This window comes from Limanda limanda, chromosome 23 (assembly GCF_963576545.1).
Source record: "Limanda limanda chromosome 23, fLimLim1.1, whole genome shotgun sequence".
In the NCBI taxonomy this organism is placed as follows: domain Eukaryota; kingdom Metazoa; phylum Chordata; class Actinopteri; order Pleuronectiformes; family Pleuronectidae; genus Limanda; species Limanda limanda.
Genome location: NC_083658.1, coordinates 792501 through 820000, shown reverse-complemented (window position 1 = coordinate 820000; position 27500 = coordinate 792501). Strand labels below are relative to the sequence as shown.

General features: G+C 45.1%; 1 protein-coding gene across 1 annotated transcript in view; it reads left to right on the top strand.

Annotated features, from left to right (window-relative positions):
- LOC132996788 (CLIP-associating protein 1-A-like) overlaps positions 1-22948 on the top strand; it is a 34240-nt gene extending 11292 nt beyond the window's left edge. Inside the window, exons 9-36 of the mRNA XM_061067148.1 lie at positions 692-832; positions 1172-1245; positions 1869-1961; positions 2040-2185; positions 2311-2446; positions 2710-2780; positions 2885-2944; positions 3733-3810; positions 3905-4072; positions 4240-4286; positions 4381-4560; positions 5400-5495; positions 5586-5768; positions 8254-8351; positions 8442-8465; positions 10603-10850; positions 10933-10996; positions 11320-11483; positions 12423-12645; positions 14929-15081; positions 15182-15279; positions 16842-17218; positions 17304-17357; positions 17440-17642; positions 19205-19333; positions 19409-19615; positions 19692-19808; positions 19890-22948. Of these exons, the coding sequence (XP_060923131.1) occupies positions 692-832; positions 1172-1245; positions 1869-1961; positions 2040-2185; positions 2311-2446; positions 2710-2780; positions 2885-2944; positions 3733-3810; positions 3905-4072; positions 4240-4286; positions 4381-4560; positions 5400-5495; positions 5586-5768; positions 8254-8351; positions 8442-8465; positions 10603-10850; positions 10933-10996; positions 11320-11483; positions 12423-12645; positions 14929-15081; positions 15182-15279; positions 16842-17218; positions 17304-17357; positions 17440-17642; positions 19205-19333; positions 19409-19615; positions 19692-19808; positions 19890-19973 (3716 nt within the window). The 3' untranslated portion in view covers positions 19974-22948. The remainder of the gene's footprint in view (positions 1-691; positions 833-1171; positions 1246-1868; positions 1962-2039; positions 2186-2310; positions 2447-2709; positions 2781-2884; positions 2945-3732; positions 3811-3904; positions 4073-4239; positions 4287-4380; positions 4561-5399; positions 5496-5585; positions 5769-8253; positions 8352-8441; positions 8466-10602; positions 10851-10932; positions 10997-11319; positions 11484-12422; positions 12646-14928; positions 15082-15181; positions 15280-16841; positions 17219-17303; positions 17358-17439; positions 17643-19204; positions 19334-19408; positions 19616-19691; positions 19809-19889) is intronic.
- Positions 22949-27500: the final 4552 nt, after the last annotated feature.

The following is a 27500-nucleotide window of genomic DNA, read 5'->3' as shown; positions in this document are numbered from 1 at the left end:
TTATTTATTTATTCATCCAGCTTTTAGATTTCAGTCGATCATCGTTTTGTCCACATTATTATTGCAGCCACACATTATTAATATAATTAGAGCAGATAGATAGATAGATAGATAGATAGATAGATAGATAGATAGATAGATAGATAGATAGATAGATTGATAGATTGATAGATTGATAGATTGATAGATTGATAGATAGATAGATAGATAGATAGATAGATAGATAGATAGATAGATAGATAGATAGATAGATAGATAGATAGATAGATAGATTACTTTATTCATCCCCGAAGGGAAATTAAGTCGTCATAGCAGCCGGTATATTTGAATACAATAAAATACAATACAATAGAATAGAATAAAATTAAAAATTAAAAATATATATTATATTATATATTATATATAATATATTATTGTATATTAATACTCTTGAGGTTTGATCAACAGTCTCATGAGTTAGAGGAAGAAGAAGCTAAACGATTCCTCCTCTGTTTGGACTCTGGTTGGAAACACAGAAGCTATTGTCACGTCTGTTGTCTCTGAGACTCTGACCTTCACCCTCCTCTTCATCGGGAGCTGGTTGGTGATGTAGGAATGTGAGTTATGTCGCCCGGCGCTCCGATGCTCGGCCGTGGCGTTCTCCTTGTGAAGCTCCTTGTTGATCCAAACCCTCTCGTCTCTCTCCATCCAGACAAGAACTTTGAGGAAGATGACTCGGTGGACGCCGGCCGCTCCTCTTCCTCGTCCAAAGCAGCGTCTCAGTCCGGGAAGAAGACGGTGAGCATGGGGTCGTTCCGACGCCCGCCCTCCGCCGCCAGCGCCAAGTCTGCAGGTCAGAACCACCACGACGAATCACTCACGTTCCACACGTTCAAACTCTCTTCAATCTTCCATTGAAATATTTCTCCCTGTTCTCTAAAGCTGATTTAATAAAGTGTGAGATAACGTAATTCATTAAGAGAAGAAGAAGCTTTGTTGGTTTATAAACAGATTTATTTATATTTACTGACAGCGTTGGAGCTGAGACCTGAGGTGATTCATTACTGTTGAGCAGCTTCTTTATTAGATTAGTTTGATTCCATCGTCACTTCTTAATAAAAACACATAGTCCCAAAGGTTTTGAAGTTTTGAATCTGTCTTCTGGTTTTGAATCCGGTGTCTCTGTGGTCAGGACGGGACGCTGCAGCCGGAGCCGTGGACGAGGACTACATCATCCAGGCCTTCGAGGACGTTCCCACGGTGCAGGTAACACGCCGCTCTTCACTTTGTTCCACATCTTTATCATAGTTATGTTTTAGATTAGATTAGATTTCTTTATTTATCCACACAACGGGGAAATTCACTTGTTACAGCAAAAAAGAGAAACAGAATTTAAATAACAGTGCCGAAGCAACAATAAAAAAGAAAGATCAAAATATATACACTACTAAACTACACATAATGAGAGTAAAAATATACAGAAAACAAAAACAACCTGCAAAACAGACACTGTGCAAAAGCAGGTACTGGGGAGAAAGTGGAGTGATGTAAGTGTTATTGTAATGAAAACAAAAGTATTATAAGTAATATTGCAACAGTAGTGACCATGATACAGAAAAATAATTAAAAGTAAGTGACCATAATATAAATAATACTACAAGATAGTATAAAGGAAAATATAAATATTGCAATGTAACCATTATAAGTGACCATGATATAAATATAGATGTAAAGTGTTGAATATTATTGTGCATAGTAGTGATCTGAGTAAAAAAATAAAAAATAAATAAGAAAAATACAAATACAAATACAGCTATGGTGAGAGGTTGAGTGGTTATTCAGCCGTTGTTTCCTCTGCTTCTCTCTTTCCTCTTCCCTCCCTGCTTCAGATCTACTCCAACCGGGAGGTGGAGGACGCCATGACCAAGATTCGAGACGTGCTGTCGGACGACAAGAAGGACTGGGAGCTCCGCGTGGCGGCGGTAAGACGTCCTCGCCTTCTCTCTCTCAGCGTAGATTAACGAGTCAGAGAAGAGAACGTTGACCTTCTTCTCCTCCAGCTGAAGAAGGTGCGCTCGCTGCTCCTCGCCGGCGCTCCGGAGTTCGACGGCTTCCTGCAGCAGCTGCGACTCACCGAGGCGGCGTTCAAGCTGTCGGCCAAAGACCTGCGCTCCCAGGTGGTGAGGGAGGCCTGCATCACTCTGGGGTGAGAGAACATCCTCATATCGTTCTGAACAACAACTTTTAAAACGTATGAAACCGAACCAGGTGATGTTAGGATGGAGGAGAAGAAGTGTTGATCTGCTGGTGACGAGTCTCCTCTGTCCTCAGGCACCTGTCGCTGGTGCTCGGCAGCCGCTTCGACCACGCCGCCGAGGCCGTGATGCCCATCCTCCTCAACCTGCTGCCCAACAGCGCCAAGATCATGGCCACCTCGGGCATCGCCGCCATCCGCCTCATCCTCAGGGTACGTGAGGATGTTTAATGATGTTGGAGGAGCTCAGTTATGGAAGTTCCAGCTGCACATGTTCACCAGCAGCAGGATAATAACGTTAGGTCAACGTTCTAATTTCATAGATTTAAATCACATGTCACCTCAGGAAGAAAAGCTGTTGACTGACTTAAAAATATGAATTTGACACAAAAACAGTGTTTGACCTTTTGATTTATCGAAGCTAAAAGAAAGAAGATTTGAATTAGATGTTAATTCCAGTTTCTTGTGTTTTGCAGCACACTCATTATCCACGACTCATCCCCATCATCACCAGCAACTGTCTCTCCAAATCTGTGGCGGTGCGAAGGTCAGACTTTCATGTGCTTCACTTTATTTCTTTGGTATCATTCTGTTTTCAGCTTTATTATAAATGACTCAAAGCTTTAAAATGATTTTGTGTTTTGCCTCCAGACGCTGCTTCGAGTTCCTGGACCTGCTGCTGCAGGAGTGGCACAGCAGCTCCCTGGAGAGGTGAATATCCACCGGAGTGAAACCCAGGCGGTTGTAAACGGTGTAAAGTGCTAAACGCTGCGTCTGAGGAAACGTGACACCGGCCCGATCAAGGTCTGGCTCAGCGGTTTCCATGGCGATGCCAGGGGAATCTCTGTCTGCCTCCAATAGGCTCATTGTGTTTCCGCCCGGCTGCTTCCTGCCGCCTGGGAGAAACCCGAGCTGACCCCCTGGTACCGGGGGGGGGGCTCTGGGTCTCATCGATCAGTCTGAGACTCGTCTCCATACAAATAAATATAAAAAGACAAACTGCATCATACGCCAATGTGGGTTAAAGGAATAAATATAAAGTTTTGTGTCAGTTTGTATGAAAAACTGACATCAAACCTTTTTTTTTTATTAGTTTTTTCGTTCACATACAGCAAAAATTCAAACATAAAGTGTAAACAAAAATTCTTAGAGGTAGAAAATAGCGGTAGGATGTCTTACACGATGTATGATGATAACAACAATGTGCTGAAACTGAGCCAGAACGGCTTTTATGAACCACAATTAACCTTTGACCCTTCCCACCCACTGACAAGACAAAAGTAAAATAATTACATAATTAAACCATTACATACTTTACATTATATCAAACCTTTTTAATTGGCTCAAACAATCTGAATATCAGTTGGTTGAGACTTAAGACAAATGTCATCTGGTCAGAAATTGATGTAAATCGTGTGATTTCACCTGAACGCAGCCTGTAGAGCTGCGAGCTGCCTACAGGGGTCAGTAAAGAGTCATGTTCCCTCCTCCTCCTGCAGACATGGATCCGTTCTGATGGAGACTCTGAAGAAAGGAATCCACGACGCCGACGCCGAGGCTCGGGCCGGGGCCAGGAAGTGAGTCACACCTCCAGGACGCAGGTTCATGAAGCTGAAGCTGTGCAGAGAACAAACGTGAACTTCTCCTGAGTCTTGTTTTCATTTCTCTCAGATGTTACTGGTCGTTCCACGGTCACTTCAGCCGGGAGGCGGAGCAGCTGTTCCAGGGCCTGGAGTCGTCCTATCAGAAAGCTCTGCAGAGTCACCTGAGGAGCGGAGAAGGTCCCATGTCCCAGCCCGCCTCCGACCGCTCCTCCTCCTCCTCGCAGGAGAGCCTCACGTGAGAAAGCTCCTCCTCCTTTTCTCACAGTCTGTTCTCAGGCTGGGCGATTTCAAGTTTTCCTTTTCACAAACTCATAACTAGTCAAATGTTTCTGTAATTCAGGCTCTGAAAACATCAACAAAAGTCTCAAATGTTTGTGTTTCCATTTGGTTTCTGTCTCACAGTCGCCCCCTGCCTGTGAAGAGCAGCACTGGAAGCAGCACCAACAGATGTAAACGCTCTAAATTCATTTAAATCAAAAATAAATGTGTTCACATTTTTCTCTTTCACGTGTTTTTCTGACTTCATCGTCTTGACTCTTTCAGCCAAACCGTCCCACGCCTCCAGGACGCCGGCTTCACTGCAGCGCTCTCGCAGCGACGTGGACGTGAACGCCGCCGCCAGCGCCACGGCTCGCACCCGGATGACCACGGTGCCGGCGCCCTCCTCCTCCTCGCCCTTCAGCTCGGCCTCGGCCCTCCCCCCCGGCTCCTACGCCTCCCTGGGTAAGGTTCCCAGCTGAGCTCTGTGGATCATTTGAATCCTCGTGATCAGAAGGTTCATCTCAGAACTTTGTACCAATTTCAGAAAGTTTTAAATTAGTTAATATTTTCCACCAAAACATCTTTTTAGTAAATATCTAACTTGTTTGAAAGGATTCTGAGAAACGATCTCATGACCTCAACTCATTTAATTTATTATTATTATTTGATTTATTATTCACACGTGGGACAGTTGATATGATCACTGGGATGTTTGTGCTCAGAGTCTTTATCCAAATATCATGTGACACGTTCACCTCCTGCGACAGGAAGTCAGGTTAACGACCTCGTCCTCAAACATACCTGCAGACTAACCTCTTGACCTCTTGACCCCTGACCCTTGTTGTGTCTCTCCCGGCCCCGCCCACCTGTCAGACGACTCGTGGTGTGTTAACGCAGACGGTAAGCTGTGTGGGGAGTGACCCGTGGCCCCCTGCTGTGTGTTGATCCCCTCATCAGTGCATGGGCTGTCCACGCATGGTGTTACCGTGACGTCTCTGTCCGTCTCTCTGTCCAACCGGGACGTTAAAGACAACAAGTCGCTGGAGACAAGTCGTCAGTTTAACAGACGATAGGAGAAACTTCAAGAACTTTATTCAGGATTATTTCATGTTTCATATTCCAGATCTCTCACTCAGTGACGCTGGTGTTTCTGTCTCTCGTCTCCGTCTGTCCCTCGTCTCACGTCCTTCAGTCTCAGTTTCACTCTCGTGTTGCTGCATGACAGAAGTCTGGAAAGTGTTGATTCTGAACCAGCAGCAGCAGCCTTCATATTCACAGTGTGTCTCCCCCCCCCCCCCCAGGTCGAGTTCGAACCCGCAGGACGAGTTCAGGAAACGGTCCGTCCGTGACAGACAGCCGGGGGCGGAGCCGAGGGAAGGTCGTCTCACAGTCCCAGCGTGAGTCCCTTCTCTTCTCTCGTGTCTTTCTGAATGTCTCTATTCTGTCCTCATCTGTGAATCTGAAGTCTCTCGTCCTCTGTGTCTCAGCCGGCAGCCGCTCCGGTTCCCCGGGTCGGGTCCTGAGCTCCGGCTACGGGAGAGTCCCGAGGCCGGCGATGGGCTCGGGCGCCGCCAGCAGCGCCGCAGGCAGTCTGACCGACAAGGGTCGGCCCCGAGGTCACCGCAGCCAGGGCTGCAGCCGGGAGACCAGCCCCACCAGAGCAGGCCTGGGTGAGGACAGGGACGGGACATGAACATTTCAAACTGATCAAAAATGTCTTCTAACTTTAGAGAAGTTGAAGTTGAAGATTAAGAGTTTTAGGCTGAAATGAACCAACTTTAAATCAGCAGGTGAATCGAGAACTAAAGTAAAATGGTTTCAGTTGAACTCAAAGAACTGAAACTTTAATCGAAGCAGCAGCTGAAACAGAATTAACAGAAGTTGTAATGTCACTGAAATGTAAATATTAAGTAAAATAACTAGTTTGACCTGATTCACATATTTAAACATATATAAGTGTTGGATGAAGCTGCTGCTTATTAAAAACCAGGTTAACTAGATCTTATCAGGATTATTTAACGACTCAGAGGAAAAGTCTTTTAAATTAAAGATGAATTAATCGAGTAAATCATATTTTCAGATGTAGATTCAGACTTCCTGACACATCTGTAGATGTAGTAACATCTGGAGAAGGAGGAGTCACAGGTCTGACTCCTCCCCTTGGTGGTGGTTTCTCCCTGAGAACGACTTCACACGTTAACACTCCTGGTTCCTGCTCCTCCCACTAACCCCCCCGCCGCCTCCTGACTAATGTCTCTGCAGAGCTGAATGTGCTACGAGCTAAACTGTCCCCTGCACTGCTGTCTGTCTCTGTGTCTGTCTGTCTCTGTCTCTGTCTGTCTCTGTCTCTGTCTGTCTCTGTCTCTGTCTCTGTCTCTGTCTCTGTCTCTGTCTCTGTCTCTGTCTCTGTCTCTGTCTCTGTCTGTCTCTGTCTGTCTGTCTGTCTGTCTGTCTGTCTGTCTGTCTGTCTGTCTGTCTGTCTGTCTGTCTGTCTGTCTGTCTGTCTGTCTGTCTCTGTCTCTGTCTCTGTCTCTGTCTCTGTCTCTGTCTCTGTCTCTGTCTCTGTCTCTGTCTGTCTCTGTCTGTCTCTGTCTGTCTCTGTCTGTCTCTGTCTGTCTCTGTCTGTCTCTGTCTGTCTCTGTCTGTCTCTGTCTGTTTGTCTCTGTCTGTCTGTCTGTCTGTCTGTCTCTGTCTCTGTCTCTGTCTCTGTCTCTGTCTCTGTCTCTGTCTCTGTCTCTGTCTCTGTCTCTCTGTCTGTCTCTGTCTCTGTCTGTCTCACCCTCCAGCCCGGAGTCGAATCCCCCGACCGAGCATGAGTCAGGGCTGCAGCCGCGAAACCAGTCGCGAGAGCAGCCGCGACACCAGCCCGGCCCGGGGTTTCTCCCCCCTGGGTGAGTATGGTCCTGACGACCCCCCCCCCCCACAACAACATCTGGAAACTGAGACAGATGTGTAGAGATGATGTTTATCTAGAGAGAGACGCTGAAACAATCAAAATTAGTTAGTTAATTCTCCTCTTCTCTGGCTCCACCTGGAATCAGCTGATGAATGAAACCAGACCCTGGATCAATGTTCTTCTGGAAGCAGGAATCTGAATTATTATCTATTTAATCATTCTTGCATCGCCCTGGATCAATCGTATCTTGTCATAAATCTGGTGAAGAGACGCTAACACATTAAATTAGTTTTTAATTCTCCTCTTCTCTGGCTCCACCTGGAATCAGCTGATGAATGAAACCAGACCCCGGATCAATGTTCTTCTTCCTGCACGTTCCTCCAGCTGCTCTGTGTTAACGCTCCATGTTCTACTAATGGTCTCAGATCAGTGTTTGAATCACCAGCTGGTGTCTGTGTGGTTTTATAACCGCGCTGGTGTTTCCTCCTCCAGCGACTCGCCGTCACTCCCGCTCCACCAGCGCTCTGTCCTCGGCCGAGTGTTACTCAGGTGACGTCCTCAGCAGCAGGTTCCCTCCGTCCTCCAGACAGAAGCAGAGGAATCAGAAGCGTTGATTCTCTTTGTCTTCGTGGATCTGGCGGACGGAGGCGTCTGCTTCTTCACGCATGTTCACCTTCGACCTCCAGTGGGAAACGATCACCAGACAAACGCCGCTCAGGCTTTTCTGTTGGTTGTTTCCTGCTTATTTCACTCGCCTGCAGGGGGCGACACCTCATCAGCCTGCTTTTCACAGTTATACGATATTAAGTTGCGGCACCGGTTTGTAGAAAATATGAAAATGGTTTTATTATTTGCTTCCTGATCTATAATTTGCAGCTTTTTGCCTGATCTGTCTTTGTGTTGAATATGTGATTCAGTTGATTTTCTGGCTTCGATCTGAACGAGTTTTTCATCCTCATTGTTTCACGATTACTTTTGATCTTTTACTTTTCATCTGTATTGTAATTTTACTTTTCAAGCAACATGATGCAACTTGTTCTCCAAAGCTTCTGGTCTCTGAAACTCAAACAGTTGATTTAAGACCGAACCCAGTAGTGAATTCAGATCAGATCCAGTAAGACCGGACCAGGACTCTCTTCACCCACTGGTCCTGGTCCTGTTAAACTTCCTGTTGCCGTGTTGCAGCTTCACATCTTCACCGTTGAGTTTCCTCCTCTTGTTTCTCTCGTCCGGCTCACGTGTGTTCCTCCTCTGTTCAGACCGACTGGCCCATCAGGCTCGGATCTCCGCCTCGGTGGACGCCATGAGGATCCTCAACACCGGCACCGAGGTGGAGGCGGCGGTCGCAGACGCGCTGGTGAGAATCAAAACTTATTCCTAAGGAACAAAGAAATAGAAACGATGTGTTGACTGATGTTGTTGATGTAATTTCCTCTGTTGATTCCAGCTGTTAGGCGACTCCAGGAGTAAGGTACATTAATCTGGACTCCTCCTCTTCCTGCATGTAGAGCATGAGACGAAGCTGTGATCGCAGCTGTTAGTCTCGTGCACGTGAAAGTGTTTCCAGACGTTCTGACCTCATCTCGTGACCTGTGACCTGCACGTGTCTGTAGCTGCATGTTAAAGCCTCTGGTTGTAGTTGCATGTTAAAGCCTCTGGTTGTAGTTGCATGTTCAAGCCTCTGGTTGTAGTTTGCATGTTAAAGCCTCTGGTTGGAGTTGCATGTTCAAGCCTCTGGTTGTAGTTTGCTTGTTAAAGCCTCTGGTTGTAGTTGCATGTTAAAGCCTCTGGTTGGAGTTGCATGTTCAAGCCTCTGGGTGTAGTTGCATGTTAAAGCCTCTGGTTGTAGTTTGCATGTTAAAGCCTCTGGTTGTAGTTGCATGTTAAAGCCTCTGGTTGTAGTTTGCATGTTCAAGCCTCTGGGTGTAGTTGCATGTTCAAGCCTCTGGTTGTAGTTTGCATGTTAAAGCCTCTGGTTGTAGTTGCATGTTAAAGCCTCTGGGTGTAGTTGCATGTTAAAGCCTCTGGTTGTAGTTGCATGTTAAAGCCTCTGGTTGTAGTTTCATGTTAAAGCCTCTGGTTGTAGTTTCATGTTAAAGCCTCTGGGTGTAGTTGCATGTTGAAGCCTCTGGGTGTAGTTTGCATGTTAAAGCCTCTGGGTGTAGTTGCATGTTAAAGCCTCTGGGTGTAGTTGCATGTTCAAGCCTCTGGTTGTAGTTTGCATGTTAAAGCCTCTGGGTGTAGTTTGCATGTTAAAGCCTCTGGTTGTAGCTGCATGTTAAAGCCTCTGGTTGTAGTTTGCATGTTAAAGCCTCTGGGTGTAGTTGCATGTTAAAGCCTCTGGGTGTAGTTGCATGTTAAAGCCTCTGGTTGTAGTTTGCATGTTTAAGCCTCTTGTTGTAGTTTGCATGTTAAAGCCTCTGGTTGTAGTTTGAATGTTAAAGCCTCTGGTTGTAGTTGCATGTTAAAGCCTCTGGTTGTAGTTTGCGTGTTAAAACCTCTGGTTGTAGTTGCATGTTAAAGCCTCTGGTTGGAGTTGCATGTTAAAGCCTCTTGTTGTAGTTTGCATGTTAAAGCCTCTTGTTGTAGTTTGCGTGTTAAAACCTCTGGTTGTAGTTTGCATGTTAAAGCCTCTGGTTGTAGTTGCATGTTAAAGCCTCTGGTTGTAGTTTGCATGTTAAAGCCTCTGGTTGTAGTTGCATGTTAAAGCCTCTGGTTGGAGTTGCATGTTCAAGCCTCTGGTTGTAGTTGCATGTTAAAGCCTCTGGGTGTAGCTGCATGTTAAAGCCTCTGGTTGTAGTTGCATGTTAAAGCCTCTGGGTGTAGTTGCATGTTAAAGCCTCTGGTTGTAGTTGCATGTTAAAGCCTCTGGTTGGAGTTGCATGTTAAAGCCTCTGGGTGTAGTTGCATGTTAAAGCCTCTGGGTGTAGTTGCATGTTAAAGCCTCTGGGTGTAGTTGCATGTTAAAGCCTCTGGTTGTAGTTGCATGTTAAAGCCTCTGGGTGTAGTTGCATGTTAAAGCCTCTGGTTGTAGTTTGCGTGTTCAAGCCTCTGGTTGTAGTTGCATGTTAAAGCCTCTGGGTGTAGTTGCATGTTAAAGCCTCTGGGTGTAGTTGCATGTTAAAGCCTCTGGTTGTAGTTGCATGTTAAAGCCTCTGGTTGTAGTTTCATGTTAAAGCCTCTGGTTGTAGTTTCATGTTAAAGCCTCTGGTTGTAGTTGCATGTTAAAGCCTCTGGGTGTAGTTTCATGTTAAAGCCTCTGGTTGTAGTTTCATGTTAAAGCCTCTGGTTGTAGTTGCATGTTAAAGCCTCTGGGTGTAGTTTCATGTTAAAGCCTCTGGTTGTAGTTTGCATGTTAAAGCCTCTGGGTGTAGTTTGCATGTTAAGCCTCTGGGTGTAGTTTCATGTTAAAGCCTCTGGGTGTAGTTGCATGTTAAAGCCTCTGGTTGTAGTTGCATGTTAAAGCCTCTGGTTGTAGTTGCATGTTAAAGCCTCTGGTTGAAGTTGCATGTTCAAGCCTCTGGTTGGAGTTGCATGTCTCTCACTCGCTGACATTACTCCTCAGTTTGTGGGCGGCGCCTCACTCTCTCTCCCCTCCTCTCCCTCAGCGGCGGCCCGTGCGGCGGCGCTTCGAGTCGCCGGGCATCTACTCGGACGACGACGCCAACAGCGACGCCTCCAGCGCCTGCTCGGAGCGCTCGTACAGCTCGCGGAACGGCGGCGTGGGGCCGCACTACCTGCGCCAGACGGAGGACGTGGCGGAGGTGCTGAACCACTGCGCCAGCGCCAACTGGTCGGAGAGGAAGGAGGGGCTTCTGGGTCTGCAGAACCTCCTGAAGAGCCAGAGGATGCTCAGGTGGGAACACGCTGGAACCTTGAGGAACATCAGGTGAGGTTTCTGTGGAGGATTGACGGAGGTTGTGGTTTGTGTCCGGCAGCCGCGTGGAGCTGAAGAGACTCTGTGAGATCTTCACCAGGATGTTTGCAGACCCCCACAGTAAGGTGAGGACCCCCCCCCCCCCGCTGTGAGCTCCTGGAGCCGAACCACACAGAAGAATAATCCCCAAGATAATCTCACACTTTGTGTTCCGTACGTCCTCACACTCGTCAGAACTAACCGTGTGTTTCTCTGTTGCATGCTGGGTCGCGGCCGCGGACGCTAACACCAGAGAGTAAGTGTTACTCACCTTCTGCTGCTTTGTCCCAAACAAACACTGAGAAGAACAAAGAGCTCTTTGTTCTTTCCTTGTCTTGTTTCCTTCCCTCTCTCCTCTCGTCCTCTCCCGTCTCACGTGTCCTTCCCTCGGTCCCGCTGTGCGTCTCAGGTCTTCAGCATGTTCCTGGAGACGCTGGTGGACTTCATCCTGCTGCACCGGGACGACCTGCAGGACTGGCTCTTCGTGCTGCTCACCCAGCTGCTGAAGAAGATGGGCGCCGACCTCCTGGGCTCCGTCCAGGCCAAAGTCCAGAAGGCTCTGGACGTCACCAGGTCAGACTTTCAGGACTCAGTTATTAAACTCTTCTGCTCCTCTCCGGTTTCACTCTCAGGGTTTTCCATCTCCGCTCGCTGTCTTATACTTCCTGTAGGGTTGCAAAGGGGCGGGTAGTTTAGCTCGGGAATTTTGGGAATTTTGAAAAAAAATAAAATAGGCAAATTAAACGCTGAGCAATAAAAACATCATTCAAAACTCTATTTTAAAGATGTATGGAACGTTGAGTTTCAACCCTCCACTGGTCATTCTTCCATCACATGCACAGATAACTCCCAGCATGCTTCACTCTACAGCAGGGCTACTGAGGCCTGCTGTAGAGTGAAGGACTAGTCAGGTAAGTTTCCATGATATTACTGGGAAAATATATTATCATGCTGATTGAGGATTGTTCATCTGTTCATCTAGACTATTTCCATTCATTTATCCATCAATTGTAAAATATGTTTACAGACTATTGCAATAGTTTGACTAACTATTTATATCTCTGGCATTGCATTAGTGTTTTTTTACAAACTTTGTTCTCATCTTATTCTACAGAACAATGCCACGTGCACTCTCTCATGTGTGGAGACATTTCACCTCATCCAATGTAGAAGGAAAGGCTGTGTACATTTGCAAATACTGTGCAAAGACCTATGTTAAGAATGACACAACGATGCAGAAGCATATAGTCAAGTGCCCAAAGTTTCCTCAGGGCTCAAATCAGCCTATGACACAACAAAATGTTTATATTTATGTCTGGATATGACAAGGTAAATACAGTTAGTATAAATTACCCACAACGTTTCCAGTTTATTCCCGTTTATTCCCGTTAATTCCCGTATATTCCCGTATATTCCCGTTAATTCCCATGGAAAGTTTCCAAGTTTGAATATTCCCGGAATTTTGCAGCCCTAACTTCCTGTGTCTCTTCACTTTTCTCCGTCTCCTCTCAGAGAGTCGTTTCCCTACGAGCAGCAGTTCAACATCCTGATGCGTTTCATCGTGGATCAGACGCAGACGCCCAACCTGAAGGTGAAGGTCGCCATCCTGCGCTACATCGAGGCTCTGGCTCGCCAGATGGACCCGTCCGACTTCGTGAACTCCAGCGAGACGCGCCTGGCCGTCTCACGCGTCATCACCTGGACCACCGAGCCCAAGAGCTCCGAGCTCCGCAAGGTAGGAGGTCGGGACGGCGTGCGGCTCCAGAACACACCCCTCCCTCTTCTGTCACCTTTTCAGTGTCTTCACTCTGTTCCTTTGTTTGCTAAGTTTAGTTTTTTTGTTTTGTTTCCACGTTTTGTTCCACTTGCCATTTCTCGCCCACGAACCCCCAGACCCTTCACAGCTGGGCGGGGGAGGAGTCCTCAGGCCGAGGCAGCACCGTGGCGTCTCTGCCTGGGGAGGGTAACCTGGAGGAGAGGTGCAAGCAGGTAGAAACTCCCCCTGCACGCCCGCGGTCGTAACCACGGCTCGTAACCCGGGGCTCGTAACCCGCTCTAACCCCCGAGCCGCCGCCGCCATCGCTCTGCAGAGCCCGACCGCTGCTCGGTCGTTTAACAGAGAGAATGAAAAGCAGCGGCGAGCTGTGAGAACGCTGAACGGCTCTAACTGCTCTGAACTCGCTCGGCGCAGGAAGTGACCCGTGGTTAAATCGGGACGGCGGCGAGTCGAGGACTGAAACGAGTCCGTTTGTGCATGAGAGGCTGCTGAAGGACTCGAGTTACTTGAAGCTGAAACATTTAATTTCCAGCTTTTGCTTAACTTTCTTTTTATTTCAAGGCGAACCAACGATCTGCATGGCAACAGCACGGCAACAGACGAGCTCATTAACACCAGATTCACTTTAACAATTAACCGGTTTCTGGTTCGTTAGTGAGAATCAAGGACGTCAGAGATTAGATTTTAATCATGTGTTTACTGGACGTGTCTGTGATCAGAATCAGAATCAGAATCAGAATCAGAATCAGAATCAGAATCAGAAGGTATTTATTGCCAAGTAGGTTTACACCTACCTGGAATTTGCTCTGGTTATTGGTGCATACAATGAACATAGAAACATAAAAACACAATAAATACACCACACATAAGAAAAACAATATATTTACTCACTTTTTACTTCTTATTTACTCACTTTTCCTAATATTTATACAAGGTAGCATTTATTTAGACATAAACATATCCATATAAGAATATATCAGGGTTAGTTAAGTAAAAAGTGAAATGCAAAACAGTAAACAGTGTCAAACTGCAATATGCAATGTAATGCAGTATAATATAATATAATATAGTATGTGTTAATGGAGATAATCGAGCAGGAACATGAGAGTTCCCAGTTCCCAAGTTTCCTTTGTGACACTAAATCGTTCCTTATTCTTTTCCAAGCAAACGTGTCAGACAAAGAAACGAGTAAAACAAGAGATCAGAATCAGAATCAGAATCAGAATCAGAATCAGAATCAGAATCAGAAGGTATTTATTGCCAAGTAGGTTTACACCTGGAATTTGCTCTGGTTATTGGTGCATACAATGAACATAGAAACATAAAAACACAATAAATACACATAAGAAAAACAATAATAATAATTTAAAAAAAAAAACAATATATATTTACTCAATATTTACTTCTTATTTACTCACTTTTCCTAATATTTATACAAGGTAGCATTTATTGAGACATAAACATATCTATATAAGAATATATAAAAAGTGAAGTAAAAAGTGAAATGCAAAACAGTAAACAGTGTCAAATTGCAATATGCAATGTAATGCAGTATAATATAATATAATATAGTATGTGTTAATGGAGATAATTGAGCAGGAACATGAGAATCCAGTTTCCAAGTTTCCTTTGTGACACTTAATCGTTTCTTATTCTTTTCCAAGCAAACGTGTCAGACAAAGAAACCAGTGAAACAAGAGATCAGAATCAGAATCAGAATCTGAATCAGAAGGTATTTATTGCCAAGTAGGTTTACACCTACCTGGAATTTGCTCTGGTTATTGGTGCACACAATGAACATAGAAACATAAAAACACAATAAATACACCACACATAAGAAAAACAATAAAAATAATTAAAAAAACAATATATATTTACTTCTTATTTACTCACTTTTTCTAGTATTTATACAAAGTAACATTTATTTAGACATAAACATATCTATATAAGAATATATAAAAGACAAAAGATATAAAAAGTGAAGTAAAAAGTGAAAATTCTAAATGCTCGTGTCTCAGGAACAGGGGCAGTTATTGTGTTACTGCCCCCCCCATGGGACAGAGTCATTCCAACACAAAAGCTGATTTAATAATTCAGTTATAGAGATTTTTCAGGTCAAATTCTCTGTATTTCACAGCAGCGACCAAACAGGAGGAAGCTGTGGAGATAAATCATGTGACCTTGTGTGTGTCTGTGTGTGTGTGTGTGTCTCTGTGTGTGTGTGTGTGTGTGTGTGTGCAGGCGGCCCAGGTTGTGTTGATCGCTCTGTTTGAGTTGAACACTCCTGAGTTCACGATGCTTCTCGGAGCTTTGCCCAAAACCTTCCAGGACGGGACGACCAGGCTGCTGCACAACCACCTGAGGAACGCCAGCGCCCACAGCGGCGTCGTCATGGTAACACACTCACACACACACAGGGATCTTATGATGGGATGTCCAGATGTTGTGTGTGTGTGTGTGTGTGAATCCAGTTGTGTGTTTTGTGTGTGTGCAGGCGTCTCCCAGTAACTCGATGGGTCGGCCTCCTGCTCGTCAGCCCGGCAGCCGCAGCACCGGGACCCCCCCCACCAGCCAGGGAGGCCTGTCGCCCAGGTGCACACACACACACACACACACACACAACACAAACACACAGACACACACACGAGTCAAACACAGACTCACACACCACTCACACACAGACACACAACCTCAGATACACACACACGACTCAAACACAAACACCACTCAAACACACACACCACTCAAACACACACACCACTCACACACAGACTCACACAACACAAACACACAGACTCACAACCTCAGATTCACACAGACACACACACCACTCACAAGCAGACTCACAACCTCAGATACACACGACTCAAACACGACTCACACACAAACACACACACCACTCACACACACACACACACACAGACACACACACGACTCAAACACAGACTCACACACGACTCAAACACAGACTCACAACCTCAGATACAAACAGACACACACACTCAACTCAAACACAGACTCACACACGACTCAAACACAGACTCACAACCTCAGATTCACACACTCACAACCTCAGATACACAGAAACACACACACGACACACACCACTCACACACAGACACACACACTCAACTCAAACACAGACACACACACGACTCAAACACAGACTCACAACCTCAGACCTCAAAATGTTTTAGAAGAAGTTTAGTTTGACAGTTTGCTGCTCGTACTAACACCCGGATCAGAGCTTCTCCTTTTATTCCTACTTTCCTCATGTTTCTATCTCTCCTCTTCCTCTTCCTCTTCCTCTTCCTCTTCCTCTTCCTCTTCCTCTTCCTCTTCCTCTTCCTCCTCTTCCTCTTCCTCCTCTTCCTCCCCGCCCGGCTGCAGTCGGTCTTGGGGTTGGAGCGCAGACGGTCTCTCCAAGTTCCCTCCCCCATCCTTCCCCTCTTCCCCTCTTCCTCCCCCCCCTGCCCACTCCTCCCTCCAGGCCCTGCGGCGAGCTTACTCACCCAGGTAACCCCGCCCCCTTTTTCTTCCTCCTCCTACTCCTTCTCCTCCTCCTCTTCCTCCTCCTCCTCCTCCTCCTCCCTCCGTTCTCTGGGGTTCCGCAGTCAAACTGTATAAATCTGGATGTGGAACCTCGGACTCACAAACTCTCGTCTGTCTTCACTTTGCTTCGCTGCTTCCTCCATCTGCTCAGACTGTCACTTCCTGTTGTCCACTTCCTGTTTGTCCTCGTGCTTCCTTGTCTCTGATTCTAAAGCGTCAGCAGGTGAGAACGTGTCCCTGTGATGTCACTCACCTGTTTGCCTGCACCTGTGTCTCTGTGTCACATGCACGGCCATGCACGTGCACCACACTGAGCCGCACTGTGCAACATGGAGGATGTGTAGTTTGTGAACCACTTCCTGTTTCCCTGACGACCTTTGACCCTCACAAACCTTCACATTTATATTCCAGCTGATTCTTAAAGTCAGTATTAAATCCGTTTGTTCCTGATTAACAAAGAAATGATGGAATGAAGTGATCCTGGATCAGCTTCCACATCCTCCTCAGATCCAGAACCGTTCAATGTCCTCTGAGGATGAACCTTCCTCTAACTGTGTGTGTGTGTGTGTGTGTGTGTTCTCCCCCCCCCGCTCTGGCTCCAGCATGCTGGAGTACGACAGCGAGAACCTGAACTCGGAGGAGATCTACAGTTCCCTGCGCGGCGTCACCGAGGCCATTCAGAACTTCAGCTTCCGCAGCCAGGAGGACCTGATGGAGCCGCTGCGCCGCGACGGCAAGCGGGACGGCGTCGGCGCGTCCCCGGACTCCGACCCCCGGCTCGGTGGCGACCCGGTGGAGGGCGGACGCACGGCGCTGGACAACAAGACGTCCGTGCTGAACACGCCGTCGCCCCGATCCTTCGCCGGCCCGCGTTTCCGTGACTACAACCCGTACAACTACACGGACGGCATCAGCACGCTGGACAAGGCCGCCCTGAAGGAGGCGCTGTACGAGGACGCCGTGGAGCAGCTGAGAGACGGTCGGGCGTCAGCTTGTGGATTGTTGTGTGTTTCTCTCGTCACTTTGTCGTGTTGTGTGTTTACAGTTTGTGTTTCCTCTCACAGGACGTCGACAAGAATCTGCGGAAAACAAGATCCAGAACCCGAAGACCTTCCCCGGTAAAGACCCGACACGTTTGAGATGTTCAGACAGAAAAGATCAACCTGTTTCTAAACTCTGTGGTTGACCTTTGACCCCCAGCGAGCCCGGCCGAGCAGCTGGAGCTGGTGGGGGGGCTGCTGAAGGAGCTGTCCCAGGGCCAGGCGGGGGAGCGCGGCCCCGAGGAGCGGCGCCACACGCTGCTGGAGCTGCTGAAGGTGGCGAGGGAGGACAGCGTGGTCGTGTGGGACGAGCACTTCAAGACCATGCTGCTGCTGCTGCTGGAGACGCTCGGGGACAAAGACGTAAGACATGAGCTCCCCCTGGTGGTCGTGAACCGTCCTGTGAGCCGCTCTGACCTCCTGCACTGCAAAAACTCAAAATCTAGCCAAGTATATTTGTCTAATTTCTAGTTAAAATATCTCATCACACTTAATATAAGACAAAGAGTAAGATCGAAGTCAGATAAAGGAGCTTGTTTTAAGACATCTTGAATATCTCGTTAAGTGAAACAGTCTTGAAAACATCTTGTTTTGAGCAGTGGTGGGAAGTAACGAGGTAGAAATACTTTGTTTCTGTACTTAAGTAGATCTTTCACATATCTGTACTTTACTTGAGTATTTCTTTTCCTGATGACTTTTTACTTTTACTCGTTACATTTAAACAAAAATATGTGAACTTTCTACTTCTTACATTCTCAAACTGGCTCGTTACTTGAGCAGCGGAGGTTGGTTCTCTCTCTCTCTCTCTCCCTCTCTCTCTCTCTCTCTCTCTCTCTCTCTCTCTCTCTCTCTCTCTCTCTCTCTCTCTCTCTCTCTCTCTCTCTCTCTCTCTCTCTCTCTCTCTCTCTCTCTCTCTCTCTCTCTCTCTCATTCTCTCTCTCATATCTAGGGTTCAACATTTTTACATTATATACATTATGTTCATATTGTTGTTAGAATTTTTTAATTTTGGTATTTGTACTTTTACTTTTGATACTTAAGTACATTTCAACACCAGATACTTTTGATACTTAAGTACTTTTAATATGAGCTACTTTAAGACTTTTACTCAAGTCATTTTCTGACGGGTGACTTCTACTTTTACCGAAGTCACTTTCAGGTCAGATATCTGTACTTTTACTCAAGTATGGCTTTCAAGTACTTTATACACCACTGGTTTTGAGTCATATCTCAGATGAAACAAGCTTTTTTGGCATGTCATAAGGTTTTTAAGCTGCTGTATTATTCGTAAAAGATGAATCGTCTTGTTTCAAGAAATAGACTCAACTTGAATTGAGACAACAAATCTGCTTTATTGACAACTGCAGGTCAACATGCCCAACTCAAAACTACTCACAATGCACAGTACAGTGTCGCTATTTTTCTTTTCCATCAAACTATGTCCATGTGATATGTGAAAAGACAGAGGCAAAAGCTGGAATGATGTTTCCTTCTCTGTTCTGTTGCACTCTGGACATACTGCACCACATTATTCCAAAAGTAATAAGTCAAAATTAGGGCTGGGCAAGTTAACTCGTTTTAATCGAGTTAACTCAAGTGATGAGTTAACTCGATTGTTTATCCGCCAATTATTTTCTTTTTTCCTGTTCTGTAGCAGTCAGCAACAGACTTTCACAAAATAAAAGCCTGACTTTCACAATAAAACAATAAATAATCAAACCTGAGTTAATGCGAGATAAAATAATTAATCGAGTTAACTCATCACTTGAGTTAACTCGATTAAACGAGTTAACTTGCCCAGCACTAGTAATAAGTAAAAATAAATGCTGTCATCAAGTTCAGTGTTTGTCAGTGCTTAAAAAAAAAAAATTCATGGTGATATGAAGCGTCCTCTGAGCCGCTCTGACCTCCCTCCTCTCCCGCAGCACACCATCCGGGCCCTGGCGCTCCGGGTCCTGAAGGAGATCCTGAGGAACCAGGCGCCGCGCTTCAAGAACTACGCCGAGCTCACCGTCATGAAGACGCTGGAGGCGCACAAGGACTCGCACAAGGAGGTCAGGACCCGCCTCTCTGAGCGACCCCCGGGTCCTCGGCTCCGTCTCTAACTCTAACCCCCTCGTGTGTTGCAGGTGGTGCGGGCGGCGGAGGAGGCGGCGTCCACGCTGGCGGGCTCCATCCACCCGGAGCAGTGCATCAAGGTCCTGTGTCCCATCGTGCAGACGGCGGATTATCCCATCAACCTCGCCGCCATCAAGATGCAGACCAGAGCCATCGAGCGCATCACCAAGGAGCCGCTGCACCAGCTGCTGCCGGACATCATCCCGGGACTCCTGCAGGTGAGGCTCTTTCCACACGTGTTCCCCGTGGCGTCGGCGTCCGCGGCCGTGTTTCACCGGGTCCTCTCGTCCGCAGGGCTACGACAACACGGAGAGCAGCGTGAGGAAGGCCAGCGTCTTCTGCCTGGTGGCCGTCTACTCCGTGATCGGAGAGGAGCTGAAGCCGTACCTGGCTCAGCTGACCGGCAGCAAGGTACCGCTATCTCCTGACCGCTAAGGATTGTGGGTAAACTGACTGCCCTGTGACCTTTAACCTTCTTCCTGTCTCCACCAGATGAAGCTCCTGAACCTCTACATCAAACGAGCTCAGACGACCACGAGCAACAGCAGCAGCTCCTCCGACATCTCGTCCTACTGATGCTCCAGCAGCTGATCCCACTTCCTGCTCCTCCACCAGCTGATCCCACTTCCTGCTGATCCCACTTCCTGCTCCTCCACCACCTGATCCCACTTCCTGCTCCTCCATCAGCTGATCCCACTTCCTGCTCCTCCACCAGCTGATCCCACTTCCTGCTCCTCTACCAGCTGATCCCACTTCCTGCTCCTCTACCAGCTGATCCCACTTCCTGCTCCTCCACCAGCTGATCCCACTTCCTGTTCCTCCAGCAGCTGATCCCACTTCCTGCTCCTCCAGCAGCTTCTCACCAGGACCAGGAACCTGAACCTCCTCTTCTCCATCAGCTGCTGATCCCACTTCCTGCTCCTCCAGCAGCTGATCCCACTTCCTGCTCCTCCAGCAGCTGATCCCACTTCCTGCTCCTCCAGCAGCTTCTCACCAGGACCAGGAACCTGAACCTCCTCCTCTTCTCCATCAGCTGCTGATCCCACTTCCTGCTCCTCCAGCAGCTTCTCACCAGGACCAGGAACCTGAACCTCCTCCTCTCTCCAGCTGCTGATCCCACTTCCTGCTCCTCCACCAGATGATCCCACTTCCTGCTCCTCCAGCAGCTGATCCCACTTCCTGCTCCTCCAGCAGCTTCTCACCAGGACCAGGAACCTGAACCTCCTCTTCTCCATCAGCTGCTGATAGAAGCCGAGGTCGTCACGGCTCCGGTTTCTGAAACGTCTTCCCACGGGTCTGATTCCTTCTCAGAAGGTTGATGATGATCACGTCTCTGAAGGAACCTCCACGCCAGCGTTAGTCCTGAGCCTTAAGACTCTTCATCCTCACGTCACAGTGACTCTATAAACCCTGTTTCCCTCCGTTGAGTTACAAGAGGAGGAAGAAGAGAAAGAATCAGTATTTTTATTCCTTTCACAACCTTTTAATCCATTTCTTTGCTTTGACACATCAAACCTTATAATCATATATTGAATGTAAAGAGCTTGGAATGAGTCTGTGTGTCTCGTTCTCGCCGCTGGATCAAACCCGGAGCAATTTTTTACGATGAATTTGTGAAGAAAGTGGCACAAAGGTCTTTAAAAGGCAGAAATCAAGGGTCCATCTGAAGATTAATGAAGAGCTTGTGTTTTGAATTGTGGCCGACTGAGATGTGAGACCCACGTCTGTATGAACGGATCATTTGGCGGGCCAATGATTCAAGCACTTCAGAGATTTGAAAAGAATAATCACGTTTTATTAATTTGGGCCAAAAACCAGCAGAAATATCAGTGTTATTAGTTTTTAGTCTAGGAACGAAACTTGTGAAGGAAAGAACAACGTTATTACGTCTGTGGAAACTTATCGGCTTTTACTTTATATTTAGAATAATCAACGATTGATGAGTGATTCTGTAAAATTCATGAAAAACAAGACGACCAAATCAAACTCAATTGATTTAATTAGATTAATATATTTTTTAGAAAGTTAAAGTGATAAATGAACCTAAGAAGTGAAGTGACTCTGAATCTAAATATCAACTGGGACTTTATTGTTTAATTTAATTAGTCTGCTGTCGAGTGGAGACTTCTGTCGTCAGAGTTTCATTCCAAAATACTTTAATATATATAATTTATATGTTGTTCTGGAGTCTCATCAGCATTGAGATGAATGAACCTGTTGTTGTTTGACCTCAAACAGACGAGTTGTTTCCTCCTGAACCGAATGTTCGGTCACTTTACGACTTTGACCTCTGAAATGTGAAAAACCTGAATCTGACAGAACGAAGTTGATCTGAATATTGAGACTGAACGAAAGAGAAGAAGAAGAAAAACGATTATCGAGCAATAAACTAAGAACTCCGGCTCAGATCTCAACGTTGTCAGCTGATGTTGTTTCTGTCGCTGGTCAATGTCCACAAGTGTCATTACTTCTTTTTAAAGTGTCACGTGTGATGAAATCCGATGTTACTGCTGCTTCTGAAAACACTAATGAACCTGTGCATAAAGGTCAAAGGTCACAGGGACCAACTCACCAGCTGACAAACACTCACACGTTCCTTTTTCCTGCCGAGAATCAGGTGACTCTCTGGAGCTCCAGCTGCAGACAGATGTTTCATCCACATCCGTTAGCTCCTCTGTTTGATTCCAAATCTATTTTCTATTTGTTGCTTTACCTTGTAGCAGCTGTTTGAAAGTTCTGTTGAAATTAGTTTGTGCCCTCGTGGTATCAAATCATTCCCTTAGCTCCACTCTGGTCCAGATGTTTCCAGTGGTGCAGCTTCTGGTGTGGGATCAACATCTGGTCTGGTTCTCGGCCAGAAAGCGAATAATAATAATAATAAGACAGTGAGTGGGAGGTGACGGAAGCTGTGACTGGATATTTCCAGAGTCTCTGAATCTCTTCCAACATGTTAACACTATTTTTCTTTGTATCACGACGGTTGAACGTAGGGTTAACCCGAACCCTGACCCTAACCCTGACCCTGACCCTGACCCGAACCCGAGGTCGCTGCTCCGCCCGGAGACGTCCACTCACAAACACTTTCCTTTACTCTGGTTTGTACAGAGAAGTCAAACTAAAGGTGTAAAGTGCGACTGCATGCGTCCGCCACAGGAAGCGATGGATGTTTCCTCCTGTGCTTCGGTCCCAGATTCTCCTGAATGTGGCCTTTGGCTCGAGATTCTGGAAATATACCGGTTTGTTTTCCCTGTTCAATGCTAACCTGAACTAACCTGAACTAACCTGAACTAACCTACACTAACCAGATTTAACCTACACTAACCTGAACTCACTGCTTCTCACTAGGTGTCACTGAGGCCACGGAGCAGCGCTGTAAATACGCCGACATGTTTTCCATGGAAACCACTCACCCTGCATGTTATTAGTTTAATTTCCTCTATAAGATATTTATATATTCAGTTTATTCTCCTGTGTATGAATGTACATATTTACATGTTGGGTTCTCTCTCCTGTGACTTTGCAGAACTTGAAATAAACAAATGTCAGACTTCTATTCCTCTCGGCTCCTGTTGGACTGATTTGAGTCTTGTTTTCTTATTGTTTGTATTTGTTTTAGTTATTTGATTTCAGTTTTTTTAATAAAATACATGATGAATGTCATGAATATTATTAACCTTACAGAAAGATTTTTAAGAGAAATAAACTAAAAACTTTTTTCTGTTTGATTCCCCTTATTTTTTAATTTTAATTTTATTTCTTAACTTGTTATTTTTTCTAAGAATAGTTTATTCTTCTCAAAGTAACTGATTACTTTATGTTTCAGATACTTTCACCATGTTATAAAATTAGAAAACATGAAGTAAATGAACGTCTCAAACACTTTTAAACAATTTAATGAGAAACATTTTCAGATTATTAAATTTTTTTTAAATTTAATCTAAAACTGGATAAAAAGTTTTATTTTTTAAACAAGACTGATGTATGCGTGAAGCGGATGTGACGTCACTGATGCGGGACAGGGTGAACTCGCCTTTTTGCGGTTTGAAAACAGAACTTTTGAATTAAGGTGAGTGAGAAAAAATCAAACACATGTTCTACACATGTTCTTCACATGTTTAATATTTAACCTTTACTCATGTTTTTAATACAAAACTCCATCATTGACTCAAACATTAGAACAGCTGCTAATGTTTGAATGTTTGAAAGTTTAAAACGTTTTAAACACTCGTTTATGTAAAGTTCAGTTTATTGTGCGACTCTTCTTCTTTAGTTTTATAGTAAAAGTCACGAGTTGTGTTCACGTAAAGTTAGAACAGAGACTAATAAAGTTCGAAAGAGTTAAAGTGGTTTGATCTCAGCCGCCATTTGACCACAGGTGCGTCATCAGCTGATTAGAACCATTAGAACCATCAGAACCAGCTGTGGAACATCTGGACTCGAAGGTTCTGAAGTAAGTTTCTGATTTCAACTGTTTCTGTGAGTTATATCATTAATTATCATTACATTAATGATACACAAGTCTAAATCAACCGTCTATGTTTCTATTTGTTCATTTTTCTGTGTGTCTCAACGTGCAGGAGCATGTGACGTCATCACCAGCGCATGGATCCATGACCGAGACGAAGGTTTGAATCTTTTATTTTCTACAAACTCTCTGATTGAAGCTTAATTTACGATTTTTCATTCGTTCCACATGTTTGAATGTTTTCCTGTTTTGAGAGAAGTTTGTTCTATGAGTTTTAAAATGTGCTCATGTGAAGATTAAGATGATTTTAGTGAAATAGTTTGAGTCGCTGTCATCACGTTTTAATCACGTTTTCTAATTAACTAAAATCAGTGTGGAGCATTTAAAAGAAGCATGAAACCACCACCAGATGGCGCCATCTGCATTTGCCTCTTCAGGGATAGTTTTTCCATCAATTTCTATTCTTTAACGACTTCAACATAATTGTTAATACATTATTATTGATGTTATTCATGATATCTTCTTTTAGATTATTTATTTGTTACATTTTAACTCTTCACAAAATGTTGAAATTTCTAATAAAATCATTTTGAATCTCATTTGTTAATTTTTTTCTTGATTTCTGTTTGCAGATGAAATCTCTGGAAGCAGCGTTTGCTCGAGGGCACATCGGTGGGACCACGTGTCGGGAATCGAACCTGTGACCCCACGACGCCACGCTGGACTTCCTGTGTTGATGAGGTCAGAGATTCAGACTCTTCAGCTCGTTGAAACATCTGACGAGTCCAGATCCTCATAAACAATAAGTTTGATCATTTAATTCTTTTAATCAACAAACTGAAAAAACTGAACAACAAGAAACTGGTGATTTTCAAAGATCTAAAAACAAGAAGTAAATAAATATAAACATTTCTTTTAATAAGGTTTCAATAAATTAAACCAATCAAATAAGTTTAAATGCACGTTTCTATTTACAGAATATTTAACTATTTAATGTTAAAGATTAATTTAATTTACAAATTAGCATTGTCATTAAAAAGCCAAAAAGTTGCAGTTACACATTTAAACTCGTGTAGTAAATGAAAGATGAGAAATTAGTGATAATATAAAATAAAGAAGGGAAATCTAAACTATACAGCAAAAATGCAGCATTAAAATTACACACAAATTATTTCCAAAGATGAACTTTATTTCTTTTTGTTTTATAAATATGAAAAACGTGACAGAAATAAATCAAAAGAGGCTTCGCAGGTTTTTCTCAGATTCTGCGTTTTTCACTTTTTTCTATTCCATGGAGGAACTTTTAAATAAATATGATTTTATTGCTCATCAGGAATAAAACACTGGATGGAAGATATTTGATTTGTATGATTAATTAATCTGTAGGTTTAATTTTTAACAGTTGCTTTATTTCATCAAGTTGTAGAGTAACTGCAGCTGAAGCAGAGTAATGGAGTACCAGGTCCCTGGAGGATCTCCGTGGTCACATGACTCCTCAGATCTGATCAGTTCCATCGATCACTTTGTTCTAAACTCTTTTATGAATCTTTGTTCTCGTCCCTCGGCCCCTCCCTCCTCACGGGTGCGCTCCATTCTCTGACGGGAGCGTGGCGTGGGGACGGGGTCGGACTTCTCCTCGCCATCGCACCTCCTCGCAGCTTGTTGGCGTCTCGGCGGCGTTGGCCGTGTGTGGAGGCCGGCCCGGTTCATCAGTATGCACATGCCGGTGAAAATTAATTTCATTAAAGGCGCCTCCCTCCCTCACCCGCCCGCCCCCCCGGTTTGAAAGCCCTCATAGCGTATGATTAGCGCACATTTCCCCAACCTGGCGGCGAGTGGCGTCTAGGTCGGGAGGTCGCGCAAATGAAAGAGAACAACTTCATTGTGAGATGACTGGCCCATAAATCATCGGGCGTTTTCTATAAATCACGGCAGATGGCAGCGAGCGAGCCGGGGCTCCTGGGAGCTCGCCGCGGCCCCTGTGCATGCTGGGAAGGGGCGGAGCCGCGGCGGCGGAGGCTGGCAGAGGCGCAGGGTCACTTCCAGTTTGCGGATGCAGAAGACGTGAGGTGTGGTGGAGGCGGGCCAGAGGCCGTCCCCCCCCCCCCCCTCTCCTCCGCCCCTGCAGCCTGGGCCCGGCTCACCTGATGAGAGGCGGACCCCCGGAGGTCCACGCACGCCACCTCGCCACGCTGCCCTCCATTTAACGGGTCTAATCTACCTGCTTAATATGGAGACAACTTCACCCCCCCCCCGTCCCCGGGCGGCGCTGAGACCTGTCAGGTTGACACTAACTGTCCGCCCACGGGGGGGGGGCGCACGTCTTCATTATTCATCAGGATGATTTCAGCAGGAAGCAGCCGCACTGCAGCGCCGCCGCCGCCCGCTCCGCCATCTTGAATCCTCACAGAGAGTTCTTCACAAATCTTTATTTTCATTTTAACTCGTTTAAATCAGTTTTAACATCGATTCAACTCACAGAACTTGATTTTAAAATCAGGTTTAGATCATAGAGGTGAAACTGAGCCGTGACATAAACACACGAAGTGGAAATAATAAAGATAAAGTTCTGCTTCAATAAAGAGCTGAAACAAGTTATAGCATCTGAAACAATAATACATCAAGTTAAGAGGAATTAAAGGATTAAAACACGTTAACTTAGAATGTGGTGCAACACTGACCTCAGAGAAACTATTCAGGAATTAATATATCTATTTTCAGTTTCCTGTGAAACTTAAATTAATCTTTCTCTTGTAAAAACAATCAGAATCAGAAGGTATTTATTGCCAAGTAGGTTTACACGTGGAATTTGCTCTGGTTATTGGTGCATACAAGGAACATAGAAACATAAAAACACAATAAAAATAACACACATAAGAAAAATAAGAAAAATAAATATATATTTACTCACTATTTACTTCTTATTTACTCACTTTTTCTAATATTTATACAAAGTACCATTTATTTAGACATAAACATATCTATATAAGAATATTTAAAAGACAAAGGATATAAAAGGTGAAGTAAAAAGTGAAATGCAAAACAGTGAACAGTGTCAAATTGCAATATGCAAGAGAAAAGTATTCAGGAATTAATATATCTATGTTCAGTTTCTGGTGAAACCTAAATTCATCTTTCTCTTGTAAAAACATTCAGATATTTATTAAATCAGTGAAAGCCTCTAAACAGAAACGTTCCAGTCGTTCTCAGCAGGTTTCTTGTGTCTTTGTGTTGTTCTGATTCTTCTTGTGTCTTTGTGTTGTTCTGTTTCTTCTTGTGTCTTTGTGTTGTTCTGTTTCTTCTTGTGTCTTTGTGTTGTTCTGTTTCTTCTTGTGTCTTTGTGTTGTTCTGATTCGATCCAGTAGAGGAAGCTTCAGAGCTTCAGAGCTGCTGAGACTCTTTGACCTGTTGAACCCACTCAGGTGTTGTGTTAGTTAAACTGGTTCTAGCTCAGTCGTCCTGTTGCTGGTTTGAAACCAGTTGAGGCTCAATAAACTTTACAGGTTTCACCGGATCAATTTATGAGCCAGAGAATAAACAGATAAATAATCAAATGAAGGGAGAATTATAACTTTTGCTGTTTCGTTGAACATTGAAAATACTTAATAACTGTTCAACCTTTAATCAGATGTTATTTA